Here is a 15,648-nt window from a genome sequence, read left to right on the forward strand (position 1 = left end):
CAGATTCTCTTGGCCACTTTCTCCCCTTTCCCTCATCTTCTCTCCTCACATGACTGCCCCCTTCAATTCACCTTTCCAACTCTGCTAGCAAGTGCTTAAAGTAACTGAAAGGGTCTTATTTTCTCCCTGAACTGGAGAGGAATGTCCAGCTTGCCCTATTTTCTAATTTATTTATTTATTTATTTTTATTGTTAAATTTATATACCGCCTTTCATTAAAGCACTCCCATGGCGGTTTACAGCAAAAATTTAAACACAAGATGGTAAAAAAGAGACAAAATATTAAGTGAAAAAAATATTTGAGTGGGTGGATGCCATGCTGTTAAGGGAAATGCAACAGTAATTGTTCAGACATGCCCAGCCACTATTTTGCAAGGACCCCCTCCAGTAGTCACTGTAGTCTCTAGCTGCACACACAAACTGGAGGGGGAAGAAGCAAACAGTCAGGGAGGAATTGGCGATTGGGAATGAGAGAGAGGAGAACAATTCATATATTCAACTCTGTAATTTGCCATACATTTTATAAATTAATATGGTAATGTCCAGGTCACAAGAGTACAGAAATCTATAGAGAGGAAAAAGGCAGGGGTGGGGTGGGGTGGGAGGTAATTCTTTAGGACCAGAAGAGAAACTACTGTCACAAATGTGTCAACAGAGCCAAGACAGGGGAAGGACATTGTTAACGTTTCAGTGCTGTTCTTCGCTCATTTCTTTTTGCAAAGTCCAATACAGAACGCTGCCTAAACTCCTCCTTGAGTTCCTCTCTCTTGATATTGCTCCTTTTATCCATCATCCTCCTGATATCTAGAAAGGTCATCTGCTTGGTTTCTGGGATAAACCTGAAGGTGTAAACAAGTGTAGCTGTGCAGATAGGCCAGAAGATTAGGAAGATGTAAGTCCCAAAAAATTTCTGGAGATGAAAAGAGAGAGAGAGAGGGAGGGAGATGGGCATAAGTACAATAAGAATCTTATTTATTTATCCCGTGTTTTATATTGAGCCATTTTGGAAGGATGGTATATAAATTGAATAAATAAACAAATAACTAATAAATATCCCTGGGTTTCATCTTCCAAAGAGTTTAGAGATAGATCACCTTTAAAAAAAAACAACAGATCACAAGCACTCAGGAAGACAGGTATCATGGAGGCTGTATATATAAGTATGAAGTGTGCATTATACTGTATATCCCAGGATCTCTGCAATTAGCTGCTGGAGGTAGGGTTTGAGCTGGAGCTTATAGGAGTGCAGTAAGCAGGAGGTTTGGATCTGTTGATCCAGCAAGGGCAGAAGGTCAGGCTGTGTGTGTGTCGTGAGTGTGTGTGTGTGTATGTGCACGCACACGGACACACACATACAAACCAGGCTTGGCCATTCAAGAGGCTTCATCTTACCCCCCAGTTATGGAGGCCTATACTGCACAAACACACTATTGCCTTCTCTTCCTGAAGGGAGCTCTGAAGCCTCAGCACACACAGTCCATAGTAGCTACCAGCCTCAGACCATGGGGTTCCTGGTTCAACCCTAGAACCTCTGTCAGCATGGTAAGCAGAAAGACAGTGGACTCATTCACACAATCCTCATCAGGATAGGAGAACCGGATGCACTCCCGATTGTTGATCATATAAATCCAAACAACAAGGTAGGAGAAGAGGAGAGTGATTGATCATTTGGGAGGCAGGAATTGGGTAGCACAGCTTTTTCTCCACCCTCAGTTAAATGCTGGGGAGAGAAGCTGGGTAGAGTATGCCCATTCTACCCAGCTCACAGCTCCCAAACACTCTCTCCCTTCCTCTTCCTTGTTTTCTGGGTTAACATGACAGCCGATGGGGAGCATGGCCAACTTTCCGACCCTGGCTGGGCACTCCTTCCACCAGTGAGGATCATGAGAACCTGCCTGTTGACACACAGTCAAGGCTCCACGGTGGATATTAAGTCTAAGTAGGGATTCAAACTCCAGTCTACCTTGCCTACCACAATACAAAAAGATGTACATTTCTGAAATGTCTTTAAATTCAGCTTTTAAAAAACCCAACAAAATGCCTCAAATTTTCAGGGGCAGGAAATGATAAGGAATTGATCAGTCTTGGGACATGGCCTCATTTGTGTGTTTTGGGGAGTGGTTTGGGGCTGGGCTTAATTTTCTGGTAAACTGATCTGCAAAAACATTCACCTCTATAACAAGGAATATGACCGCTGTAAGAAAACTTGAAAGCCACTGCCCAAGTTTCCCAATCACAAAGCCTGACGACCGGGATGTCTGAAGAAACAATTCCACTGTGATTATGTTGGGAACCGGGCCTGCGTGGAGAGAAAATATCAAGTTGTTGAATGCCATTTTTCTCTGGCGCTCCCATTCTATCACATTTGTATAGTGTGCTACCTCCAATGAGCTCATTGCATTATTTGAGAACTTACTTGGTCCCATGGTGTGACCCAGAAGGAAGATGGTGGCACTAACTGTGCTGACGTAAGACATCCATGGGACACTGCTCTGTTGGAGAAAAATGGTCAGGCTTCAATCATATATGACTGAGGTTTCCAGGTGCTCCTTATCTCAAGAGTTGCTCCTTATCTTTGGAATTGGGTTTGCTTGGTCCACCGCATGGGTGGTCCATAGAATGCAGCTATTGTCATAGAACATCAACAGGCAAATTTGTGTAAACTACACAGCAGGTTAGTTTTCATGACCAGCAATAAGGCATGACAAGTGTCCTGACCAACTTGGGTAGCTGTGTGTACTCCCATTCCAAAGTATATTTTCATCTCATTTATTCTTCTGCAAATCATCCAACTCAAACCATCCCCGGAATTTTCTAAACACCACTGTTCAAAAACACACTTTTTTAAAAAAAGGGGTCTGCTAAGTCCATGACCAGGTTTGTAGGGTGGAGAGAGGAGAGAATGCCAAGAGACAGCTCGTTGTATAACAGCCAGCTTTAAATTACACCAATATAAGTTTGAGTTACAAACCTGAAGTTCGAGGCTCATGGTTAACAGAATGCAGAAGAAGCTACTGATGCCAAAGCCAAAGAGTAGTAGTTTCCTTCGCCCCAATGAATCAACAATATAAATCTAGAGAATATAAATTCAGAGGGAGAGTTTGGATGTGTTAGGAAGGAGGAGCCAGGGCAGTGAAGAGAGACTGAGGTTCATATCCTTATTGGTCTGTGAAGATCAAGGGTTGAAGACTCAGTTGCTCTCTCTCAGCTTATCCTGCTTTACACGGTTCTTCTGACTGCAGGTTGGATGGTGGAAGCATTGCATTTGGCTGGCGGCCGGACAGGCACAGGCCCTCTCGGTTGCTGCCCCGAGACTGTGGAATGCGCTCCCTACTGAAATACGAGCCTCCCCATCTCTGGGGAGTTGAAAACCCACCTCTTCTCTGGAACACTTGAAAACCCACTTCTTCAGCCAAGCTTTCCCAGATTTTTAAATTTTTAAGTTTTAACCTGTTTTAATTTTAAGATTGCCTTAATTGTTTTAAGTTGTTTTGTGTATGTTTTAACTTGTTTTATGTTGTTGTTAACTGCCCAGAGATGAAAGTTTGGGGCGGTGTACAAATTTGACTGACTGACAAATAAATAAATAAACAAACAGATAGATAGATAGATAGATAGATAGATAGATAGATAGATAGATAGATAACCAACCTCATTATTAAAGAGAAGAGGTACACTATTCACTGATAAAAAGTCCTCATGTGTACAATACATACTGAAGTGCACTGTTTATTTTATTTGTCATATTTGTAAACCACTTAATATATACAGTACATTTAGGCAGTGTTTATTGAATGTGTGTGACCATTGCCACGGTCAGGGGTGCTTAAATGTAAAGGACCCAATACGGGGGGGGGGGGACATCTGCACACTTCAACTGGTTTAACAGACTTCAACTGGTTTAACAGCTGAACTCCTGCTAACCCAGCAAAGAGGCACTTATGATAGTGGCAATTCTTTTTCATTTAGCAGAGAGAGAGCAACTGGCCCTATCCAGCCACAGCACAACACCCCTCCAGTGGCTGTTGCTGGTGTCCACCTTGAGTTTCTTTTTAGACCGTGGGGACAGGGAGCCATCTTTATTGTTATTTTTCTATGTAAAGCTCTGATAACTTTTGTTGAAAAGCAGCAGCAGCAGTAATTTCCAGTCCCCAGGGATCCCTGAGAATTATTCTTATGTGTGAGGAATTTTCTGGGACTTCCTGAGCACTTTTAATACATTTCCCCACTTTTGGGCAACTGTATCTCTATTCCCACAGGAAACATGGAGAAATCTGGAAGTTTAGCAAAGCTGTGATTGGGCAACAGTTGCTTGACAACTGCAAAAAAGGTAGAAACAGGGTCAGAGGTTAGTTCTCTTATTCAAGTATTATTCCACACAAACAATAAAACATATCTGAAATCTGAATTTCCCTTCAGATAGCTTCCAAACCAAAATCCATGGAGGTGGAATATTCTAACAAAGGAGATTCAGAATCTTTGCCAAACTACAATTTCCAGCATTCTTTTGAGGACAACTAAATTAAACTGATATAAATGTGTGTAGAAAAGATACACCCTTACAAGCAGATTGAGCTTAGAAAACTAAAGATAGGAAGAAGAAACAGAGCTGGGAGACACTTACCGATACGAAGAGTGAGAGGAGGCCAGCTATGTTTGCTGCTATATTGATGTACTGGATGTTCTCATTTTTCACCCCTGTTTTCAGGAATATTTTATCTGAATAATAGTAGACCTGAAATCAAAAGTCTTAGATGCATGGAAGAGCCTATTGGTGGTTGAAAGTCTTGGGGAAATGAAATATTGTCAGCATTTCCTGGGTCTAAGATTCTGCTTTCCACAGCAAAATCAGCTTCAGACAGACAGGAAGCCTCTTTTATTCTTCCTGACTGCAGAGATGACATTTTGCCTGTAGTTCAACTTGCAAGGGAAAGAAGCAGTTTACAGTCCTTGATCATTTCCTAGAGCTTTTATGGGAAGGCTAAGCCCAGTCTGGAAAGCCAAACACCATTATACCAGTTGCAGGGGAGTCACAGCAGGAGAGAAGGCATGCCCTCAGTTCCTGCCTGTAGGCTCCTGGTGGCATCTGGTAGGCCACTGTGTGAAACAGGATGCTAGACTAGACGGGCCTTCGGCATGATCCTGCAGCAGGCTGTTCTTATGTTCTTGTTCCCAAACTATCCTATTGCATGATGTTTGGCTCTGGATCATTCCAGTAACATTCCCCCATCTCAGCACAGATGCTTTGTACCTGTGACACTTTAACTGCTAAGTGATGCCAGCTTCACAATAGAACCTGACCATCCTGATAGCATTCAATATTTCTGGCCCCTGTACAAACAGCTGGAGAATAGAATGTTCCCTTCAGTACACAGCCTAGATTGGACTACTGCAATTGTAGAGCATGTAGATTGCTCTACATGGGGCTGCCCTTGAAGATGGTTCGGAAGCTTCAGCTGGTCCAGAATACTGCTGTCAGGATGCTCGTGGGTGCAAGTCGCTTCATGAGTATCACGCGCATCCTGCTGCAGCTTCATTGGTTACCGGTCTGTTTCTGGGCTAGATTCACAGTGCTAGTCTTGACCTGTAAAGTTCTACATGCCTTGGGGCCAGGGTACCTGTTGCAGGGTACCTGCATTTGCCCATATGAACCTGCAAAGGCCCTCCACTTATGGTCTCAGTCCCTGCTCATGGCCCCGCCACTAACAGAGATCCGGTTGGCAGGGTCTAGAGACAGGGCCTTTTCGGTTGTGGCCCCTCGGCTTTGGAACACCCTCCCTGAAGAGCTTTGCCATACTCCCTCCCTCAGTGTTTAAGAAACAACTAAGCACACATCTTTTTAAAGAGGCTTTTTAATGCTCCGTCTTTGGTTATATCTGGTAGCTCTCATCTCTCAGTTTTTGTAATTCACAGTTTTTAGCCTTTAAAACCCTAACTTTTCATTTGAAACGTAATTCTGATTGTGGTTTTAGCCTGACTTTTAACTTGTTTACTTAATTTGGTTAATTTTATTTTACATTGTATCTATTTTATTGTTGTGAACTGCCCTGAGCAGTAGAGTACTGGAGGAGCAGAGTATAAATATTTTAAACAAAACAAAACAAAACAATAGAGACAGACAGTGAGTTATGGGTGAACCAAAGACCACCTGGTCTTCATTCACATCTCCCAATTTTTCTTGGTTCAACATGTCCTAAGCATATGGGATATCACCCTCCTTACCGCATTGATGCCAGATTGCTGTTGGCCCACCAGTAAGACGACGACAGAGATGACTTGCCACCTCAGGGCTGAGAAACGTAGAAGTCTACATAAAGTCATGTTCTTTTCTGACTTCTCACCGACATCCTCCTGACGCATCTCTTCAATCTCATCATCCACATCATCCTTGCCCCTCAACTTCTTCAAAGCTGGGTGAGAGGAAATGCAGAAAATATTTGAATGGTGGGGGGGGGGGGCTAAGAATGAAACTTTCAGCTACCACATGCAATATGTGGCAGCAACACGGTTTTTGGAGGCTGTTGGCAAAGATTGCCCTCACTGAGCCCACTCAACCCAGGTGCAGTGTCTAACCTGAAATTCTCTGACATCAGCTTTGACTTTTATGCAAAGGGGAAATACTTGCCCTTTAGGGATATTAGACCCTCTAGTGGTGATGGCAAATGCCCCAACTTAGAACCCCCTAGAACAGGGGTAGGTGACCTTGGCTTTCCAGCTGGGGTTGAACTACAACTCCCAGCATCTCCAGCTACAAGGAGCACACAAGTCATTTCCACCTCCTGGTATGTAGGGACATAGTTCTTTAACTAGGTGGGAGTAGCATTTAGTCTCTACCCCTGCTCCCTACATGCTCCACACTCTACTTCATAGCAGCATTTGGACCGTGGGGTCTGCGTGGAGGAACAGTTTGGGGAAAACTGCCTTCCCACCCAATTAAAGAACAGCACCACATTGCACTGGAGTGGTTTAGGACAAGCATGCTTACTGTGCACTTACATCTTAATCACACGGGCTAACCAGGCCAGGCAAAATATCATCCCAGCTGACCCAGTGGGATCTAATGTCAGGTCAAGACTTTTCAGCCTGAGGGGTTATTGCAGCTATACAGGTTGCCCACGCTCATAGGTCTCTGGGGTGTTCAGCGCCAACGTACCTTCCTTTGCTTTCTTTTCATTCTTCTTCTGAATCATGAGATACCTAGGACTTTCAGGGCAGAAGGGCAGAAGGCAGGTTTCCAGGATACCCACACACCCAGGGAGGCTCATCAATTTTGGCAAGTCTGTGCAAGAAGAGAAATATATCAACCGTGGTGGCGTACTTAACATGGCACAGGTCAAAGTACATATCTTCTCCCTTTACCTTCTTTGGTCCACTCCAATTCGCGAAGAGTAAAGAGCTGAGCAGTCAGATGACCAAGGCCAAGAAAGACGATCGGCAACGTGATAATGGCTCCTCTCACATTTCTGGGGGAAATCTCTCCGACGTAGGTAGGGACAGACAAGGAGCAGATGCCTGGTTGTAGAGTATATTGAGGGATAATTCAGTGTATGACTGTGGCACATAGAGAAGCATATGAACAAATTCATGGAGAAGAGGAGACTTCAGGGTGTGGTGATGCGTAATCATTCATTATCATGTCCAAAAGTATTCCATGCATTGGTAATGCTCTCCTTGCTGTCTTTGCTACAGCAGCAAGATTTGCCAAAGAACCAAGCCACCTTTGCCAAAGAGCCAAGTTCAGTATAAGAAAGCAACTTGTCTCTTTGGAACCATGAAATATCCTGGTGAAACCCACAAAACCAGGACATCTCCTTTGTGCATGCACACGTTCGTTCTTAGGATGGTGGCTCCTGTTTTCAGTGTCCCTGCTGTAGCACATGAGCAAGAAGAGAATGCTTCTGAGTATGTGCATTCTTCTTTACAGTGCTGAGTAGCCACAGATATCTGGAATAATGAGGCATAGACTCCAGCTCAAAAAGCATGAATCAGCCTTGGCATGCTTCCTTAAAAATAATAATAATAAAGCATTTAATTGAAGTCTCTGACTGACCTGTAAATATTCCGGAGAAGAAGCTTGAAATGACGGTGAATTCGTAGACATCTACTGCATGGGAAGTACCCATGAGTATAGCAGAGATGATGGATATAACATTATTGACCATCAACGTACCTCTCCTGAAAACACAGTCAGCTGGGGGTTAGGGGGGAATCGCAATGCATGGTAACAGAAAAAGAGCAAGTGAGAGACGTGGGGGAGGAACTTTGGAATTGCAGTAGCAGCCCCATCGCTTTATGGCTATTTTGTTCTGTTTTTGCGATTTGTGGGAAGGGACAAGGAAGCCGTGCAAGGCACTCCAGCTTGAAAGCTGCGCCAGGCACTCCAGCTGCGTAAGGCACTCCAGCAACAAATTCCAGCTCTCAGCCAGAGTAAGCCGTACTGATCCACAGCCTTTGGCTTCTGAGCGGTTTCTAGCCCTGTTTACAAGGACCAGAAACTGACTTTTGAAGCCTGCTGCAGAGTCAGCATGAGCCACACGTTCCCTTCCCTCCATGCCTAATTAGGTCCCAGGATAGGTCGCTGGAAGACCGGAAGCTGCCATTTACCGAGTCAGACCCTTGGCCCATCTAGCCCAGGGTTGTCTACAGTCACTGACTGGCAGTGGCTTCTCCCAGGTTGCAGGCAGGAGTCTCTCCCAACCCTACCTGCAGATGCCACCAGGGTTTGAACCTGGGACCTTCTGCATGCAAAGCAGAGGCTCTTCCACTGAGCTACAGCCCCATCCCCAAAACTGATCAATCACAGTGTTCTCTCTCCTTACCTGCCACACACATCCAAGAGGGAGCCGGCCAAAAGAGACCCAACAATACCTCCAAGTGGGACGGAGGCAAGTTTAAAAGCCTCTCGGACTGTGACGCCTTCTGATGATTCGACGTCCGTGTCTTCTTGTTGTGTTGTGTTATCATCGCCATGTATTCCCTACGAGAGGAGCACATAAACAATCGTCATTTGGACCTCCCCACATATTACAATACAGCAATCACATTTTTGTTAAGTGTCCGCTTGACTATCAAGCCAGAGGTTGCCGGTTCGAATCCCCGCTGGTATGTTTCCCAGACTATGGGAAACTCCTCTATTGGGCAGCAGCGATATAGGAAGATACTGAAAGGCATCATCTCATACTGCGCGGGAGATGGCAATGGGAAACCCCTCCTGTATTCTACCAAAGACAACCACAGGGCTCTGTGGGCGCCAGGAGTCGACACCGACTCGAGGGCACACTTTCCCTTTACACTTGACAGACTTGCAATCAATCCTAGCTGCCCAAATGTGAACCTCTGTTATGCACTTCTTTGTTTCATTCACACATTACATTTCTGTAGGGAAGGAGGCTTACAAGATCAGTTACGATTTGTGTCCCACTAATAACTTCTGCGTCTACATTCTGATACGAACCTGGTTGACAGCATATGGGAGGGCCCTGATGGGGGCATTTTTATCTCACTCCGCCATCCAGTCCATATGGCTCCGTTCCATCTGGGCAAAGCCAGAAGGTAGCAAGAGAGTGGTTGCTGGTACCCAAGCAGCTGAGACGTCCTTTTTCACCTCTCCAGCTTGTTAGTACAAGTTGCTACTACAGTGTACCCCTTGCATGTGTGCACGTTTACATGCATGCACACTAGGGTCCAGATGCATCTCCCTCACCTTCCTCCTCAGACATTCAACTTCTAGACACCAAGGAAAGGGGCTGGATCCAGAGCACCCTAATGCAAAACATGCACACTGAAAACCTGAAAGCGTTTTTAGAGTCCCCCCCCCCGCACCTTTCATGGCAAAAAATAGAGGAGGTACAGGAAATATGGGGTGCCTTTGGTAAGCAGAGACCGCTGGAGTGACACGTTAACCCTGTTCTAAGAAGTTATCTGCACCACCTTACCACAAATGTGTGGCTCGACAGCCAGAAGTTGTAACCGTATTGAAAAGATTCCAAGGAAGAAACTGCTGTAGCCAGAAGAAGCACCTTTGTCAGATCCTAGAAGAAAGAGCAATAGATACTCTGGCTTGAGTGCATAGGGCAAATGTATATTCCAATTAAACATTGTATAAACTGACAAGTAAAAAGCTAAACTTAAATACAGAATAAAAATCGGAATTTAAACATAGAGTAAGGAGAGTTGTCAGATGCAGTACTTACAGATTGGTTGATTCTATTCTGACAATCTTTCTAACAATCCAGAGTGTAGCCTTGCATAATCCTTACCCTGTGCCACAGGGGTTATTTATTGGTAACGTATCAATATACACATTAATATTGCTTTCCACAATTTCCTGTTGCATTTTTCTGGGGAGAGCACTTCCTGGTCTTCGTAGTACCTTGCTACTTCTGAAGACACAGTAATTCACATATTTTCAAATACTACCTTGGCGCTTTCCAGATTAGACCCTGCAACGGGGTCACGGGGTATCTCTGAAGGGTGCTTCCACACTTCCCATGTTGTGACACTGCAGTCCCGACGCTGACAGCAGGGGCCATTCATATTTCCAATGCCTTGTTTCGAATTTAATCATTGCAATATAGTGCTATAACGTATATCTGGCATTAAAAAGTTGCTGGTTTTTCGGGTAGTTTTTTCGGGTAGTTAGTTTTCACGAGACTGCTCCTCCAGCTGGTTTGCTCTTTACATTTTCAATGTGATTTGCCTGAACTGCAGCATTTTGCCGCTGTTGAGCAGCTAAACTGGAAAGCACTTTGGTATTTCTCCCCACCTACAAGAAGTTTTTTTCTTCTCCTCCCATCAATAGTTTGTACCCAGAAATGCCATTTACATCATATTACTACCTTCCAGGAAACATCAGTAAATATTTATAAGATGCAGACTGTGATGAGAGTCACAACAATTGGAAATGACTCGCTTTTCTCAGTGAAAGGCACTTTGTTTCCCCCCTCCTTAGTCTTTCCCTAGTTTTTGATACTTTCTTGTTTTTATCCTCTGCTCTCCCAGTATACCATCACTGCATGCACATCGTAGCATTTGTTACCAATAATTATAAATATTAGATTATTGACTTATATACTGGTCTTATGCCCAGCCTAGAAAATGATTACACATCGAGGACATTCACACAATGAACAACTAAGTTCTACGTGGGTTTGGGAGCTGTGTGTGCTCCCAGTTTTTGGTTGTGTGGAAGCAAGGTAGGATTAAAAGCTGGGTAGTAGTGATTGTAGCCACCTAATGGCACAGCAGGGAAATGACTTGAATAACAAATCAGAGGTTGCCAGTTCAAATCCCCACTGGTGTGTTCCCCAGACTATGGGAAACTCATCTATCAGGCAGCAGCGATATAGGAAGATGCTGAAAAGCGTCATCTCATACTGCGCGGGAGGAGGCAATGGTCAACCCCTCCTGTAGTCTACCAAAGAAAACCACAGGGCTCTGTGGGCGCCAGGAGTCGAAACTGACTCGATGGCACACTTTGCTTTACCTTTAGTAGTGATTGTATGGAAACAAGGTAGGAGGAACACCTGGGTAGCTTTTCCTCCTACCTTGCTTCCACACCACTGAAAACTGGCAGTACACACAGCTCCCAAACCTGGGTAGAACACAGTTTTTGATTGTGTGAATGATCTCATCAACTTAGATTGTCATTGATTTATAAACCTGACTGGATAGATGAACTCACCTCTCTATTGGGCCCGACAGTGGTGAGCCATTTAAATCTTTCCATGCTTTCTTGGATAGAAATCAGAAGGCTGAACTGTGGAGAAAGAAAGGGGTAATATTGTCTTTTCCGGCTTGCTTAAGAATATGATAATTGCTTGGCCGGATCAGACCAAAGATGCATCTGATCCAATAAGGAATTTCAGGATGCTGACAAGCAGACCTAAAGGTAATAACTTGCCTCCTGTTTCTCATCACCCAGTATTTGATTTTAATAGCATGGCCAATAGCTGTTGACAGAGCAGCCCTGGTTCAGGAATTTGTCTAATCATTCTTTAAAAGCCATCTATTCTAGAGACCAACATCAGAGATTCTGGCAGTGAACATTCATGAGACAGGATTGTGTTAAACTTCTGATTTATCTCTTGAACACTTAAACAATGTCAGAAGCTTCTAAGAGTCCAATGGAGCTGATAAACAGCCCCCAAACTGGGTATATGTAGCATTTGTCGACAGCCAATTCATCCTGCACAAAACAATCTCCGCCTTGTGAGAGAATAGTTGAAGAACACACAAACTCACCACAGCTCTCTGTACTGGTGAGAAAGGGGGCAATCAAGCAAGCCTCGTTTTCTCTTGAAATAAGTCACTCAGAAGGCCAACGGCATTGCAGGAGCCAATCAGGAGAAGGAAGCCGGAAGGTTCTGGTAGAAGCTGTTGACAGTTGGAAGAGGGAAGAAGGTCAGGTGTAGGAACATACCTTCACCATAATTCAATGTGGATTATTTTCCTGCAATAGAGCTGGTCTAGCATTGTGTCCGAGAGCACTAAACATCAGGAAGTCTCCTGTTCAAAACCCACAAATGTACTCAGTGGCATTAGCCCCAGCCCTTTCATTTGCAATCTGAGGATATTATTCTTGGACCACCTTACTTGGTGGTGGTTAGAGTTGCCATGTAATGCCCTGGTTCACACAATCATTCAAATCTTAGTTAAATGTGGCTACTGACATTCGTGTGATTGTGTGAACCTACACCAAGGTGGTTGATGGCCTAAGATGAATTTCCCACCTTGGAGTGGGTTCACACAATCACACTAATTTTGGTAACCCACATTAAACCCGATGTGAATAATTGTGTGAACCAGGCTGATGTTTGTTGAACTGAAGTGTTCCATAATCTCCCGGGACACTTGAAAGCACTATACTAATGCTGGTTCTTGTGAATGTTATATCACTCTTTAACCTCCTCCAGAATTTCATTTCTACTTGAAACATGTGGAGTGATAAAACAGAGGCATGCCTCTGGGCATGCGAAGAGTGCATTTTCCTCTCTGCTGAGCAACCTCAGCTCCCACTTGCCGATCTGGTTGGTTCACCCATATTTGTTCCACAATGAATGACCACAAGGCCAGGTAACTACTTGCATGTTTTTAGTGCCAAATCACAGTTATAAATACAGATCGAATGTTCCTATATCTCTTCACTCATCATCTCAAGTGTAGTGCTTTCCATATCCAGTTGCCAAGCTTTCTCACCCTCCAGCTCTCTTGAATCACCTGGGCCCTTTCCAGATTACCCGCGTTCAGCAGTAGCTTACTTGGGGTTGGCAGGATCGTCTCGAAACCATAAATAAAGGCTGTTGCTCAAAGCCACCAGTGGGGGGAGCAGTCTTTTCTAGTTTTCGCAAACCTTCTCCGTTGCTGCCCTTGGACTTTGGAATGCGCTCCCTGTTGAAATAAGAGCCTCCCCATCTCTGGCAACTTTCAAAAAGCAATAGCAATAGCACTTACATTTATGTACTGCTCTATAGCCGGAGCTCTCTAAGCGGTTTACAATGATTTAGCATATTGCCCCCCAACATTCTGGGTACTCATTTTACCGACCTCGGAAGGATGGAAGGCTGAGTCAACCTTGAGCCCCTGGTCAGGATCGAACTTGCAACCTTCTGGTTACAGGGCGGCAGTTTTACCACTGCACCACCAGGCTTTTAATTAGATTTATGGTTTTGATTTTTAAGGTTCGTTTTAAATGGTTTTAATTGTAAACCACCCAGAGACACAAGTTTTGGGTGGTATCAAAATATGTTAAATAAACAAACCAGCTGCAACAAAGTTAAAGCTTTTATTGAATGGCATCAGAGATCAAGTGGGAGAACAGATAAATAGGGTTGCCAGACCTTTTGTCCCAACATCTCCTGTGCCTTTGAAAGCTGTATAAAAGACAGCCGAGTAAGCAGCTCTCATCTCTCTTGGCAGGAGATCCTTGTCATTCTTGAGTCACGGTAGGGCTGCAATGCAGGTACAAGAACCTGCCGGGTGCTGTGGGACTCTCTGCCTGGTTTCTGGCAGCCAGGCATGATAGCCTTTGCTGAGCCCCGCAAGGGTGCTTCTCAGCCTTTAATAGTGGGTGGGCATACAGTGTGCTGCTTGTTGCTTTCCTTCCAGAAGAGGGCAGACGTGGGTAATGGAAAACTTAATTCAAAGCAAAACCCAGCTGCCAATGGGCTCAGAAGTTGCCTTATATGTCCAGGTCTTGCTCCTAGCCTTTCCTTAGCACATCCGCTCTATTCAGGGCCCCAACCTCCATGCTCTCCCAGCCTTCTGCTCCCCTCTCCACTGAGGCTCTTGGGGGGTCGGAACAACAGCTGCTGGACATCTCCTGTGATCTCCTGCAAAGCAAACCGAGAAAGTTTCCTCTGCTAACTGTAGCTGCCACTTCTGCCCTTTTAAAAAAATAAACGTGCTGGATGGGATGGTGCCCAAAGATGCAGAACATCCTGTGGAGAGAGCCTACTGGCAGCTGGGCTATTTCCTGCTTCCCCCTCGGCTTTGGATTCGTCCCCCCCAACTACATATATCCGCCCCACTCCCCTCCACACTATGTACTGGGTGAACATGTGTGTATAATTGAGCATATTACTTTCTATGGATATCGTGCATTCTTTTGTGGCTGAGAAGCACTGCAGTAGGCCTTTTGATTTCACTAACAATTACACCAACCTGTGGCTCTTGCTGGTCTCCCCCTTATGTTTATTGTAAGCCTGTTGGGGACAGGCAACTATTTTCTTTTCACATACCTTTGGCTGTGCAAACTGTTTTGCGCATTTCTTTTTCCGTTCCTAAAGGGCACACAAATATTTTAATAGAAATAGTAATCGTCATATTTGTATCAATTGTATTTCGGGTGGTGTAATTATGATTTGGCTAGATTTTTCTCTTGTCTGTTCCTTTTAATCTTGGATTGTTGCTTTTTACATGTCAGTTGCGTTGTGGGTTATGACCGGGGAAACACATTTCGATTACGTTTACTGCCAGATCTGCTCTTTCAAATACATTTGGCAGTCATTCGTAGTATGACGCTGAATCTGGGGGTGAAATTTAGGAGCATTCTTACTCAAACAATGCCAAACTTTCCATATTTCATCTTCGTTTGCTGGCATAAAAGTGGGCGCAATGGGGAAATAGTAGGATAGTGGCAAAGGCAACGCAGCAGCCCCATTTGCTGAAGAAGACTAGTTCAGCCAGCTGGTTCTGGGTGCCCCTTTCACCAGGTCAAATGAGTAGCTTTGAAAAGCTGCACCTTTGTCTTACACGGAGATGGAAAGGAAATACAGTCTGCTCCCTCTGTCAGCTCCAAGTTCGGAGAACCTCCGGGGCCCACTGGGCCGCTGATGGAGGAAGGAGGCTGGGAAGGCCACTGGCTGATGGAGGGAGCAGGGCAGGGCAGGTAGGCGCATGCACGCAGCTGGAGATGCAGGCTGCCAGCTGACAGGGAGAGCAGGAGCCGGAGAGTCTGTTCTATGAGCAGCACAAAAAACAACATTCCGGGGTCAGGAGGAGCAGCCCACCCACCACTGCCCAGTACAAACTCTTATGTGCCACCACTATGGAGTCCAGTATTAAAGACTGCAGATTCCAAAATAATAATAAATAAAGATTCAAAGTGCGAAATAAAGTTCTCCCCCCCAACATCGTCTTTGAGCAGAGA

At 44.7% G+C, this 15,648-nt stretch overlaps 1 protein-coding gene across 1 annotated transcript; it reads right to left on the reverse strand.

Moving 5' to 3' along the window:
* Nucleotides 1–489: 489 nt before the first annotated feature.
* On the reverse strand, nucleotides 490–12,374 carry LOC128338343 (solute carrier family 2, facilitated glucose transporter member 5-like). Its single transcript, XM_053280598.1, has 13 exons — nucleotides 12,243–12,374; nucleotides 11,683–11,757; nucleotides 9,935–10,030; nucleotides 8,819–8,976; nucleotides 8,050–8,174; nucleotides 7,359–7,511; nucleotides 7,153–7,278; nucleotides 6,222–6,409; nucleotides 4,624–4,734; nucleotides 2,971–3,072; nucleotides 2,416–2,491; nucleotides 2,171–2,298; nucleotides 490–909 (listed from the first exon to the last, which is right to left on the reverse strand). Exons 2-13 carry the CDS (start codon nucleotides 11,725–11,727, stop codon nucleotides 679–681), a joined length of 1,539 nt encoding a protein of 512 aa, XP_053136573.1. The 5' UTR covers nucleotides 11,728–11,757; nucleotides 12,243–12,374; the 3' UTR covers nucleotides 490–678.
* Between the last annotated feature and the right edge of the window lie 3,274 nt (nucleotides 12,375–15,648).

Source organism: Hemicordylus capensis, chromosome 16, assembly GCF_027244095.1.
Source record: "Hemicordylus capensis ecotype Gifberg chromosome 16, rHemCap1.1.pri, whole genome shotgun sequence".
Taxonomy (NCBI): Eukaryota; Metazoa; Chordata; class Lepidosauria; order Squamata; family Cordylidae; genus Hemicordylus; species Hemicordylus capensis.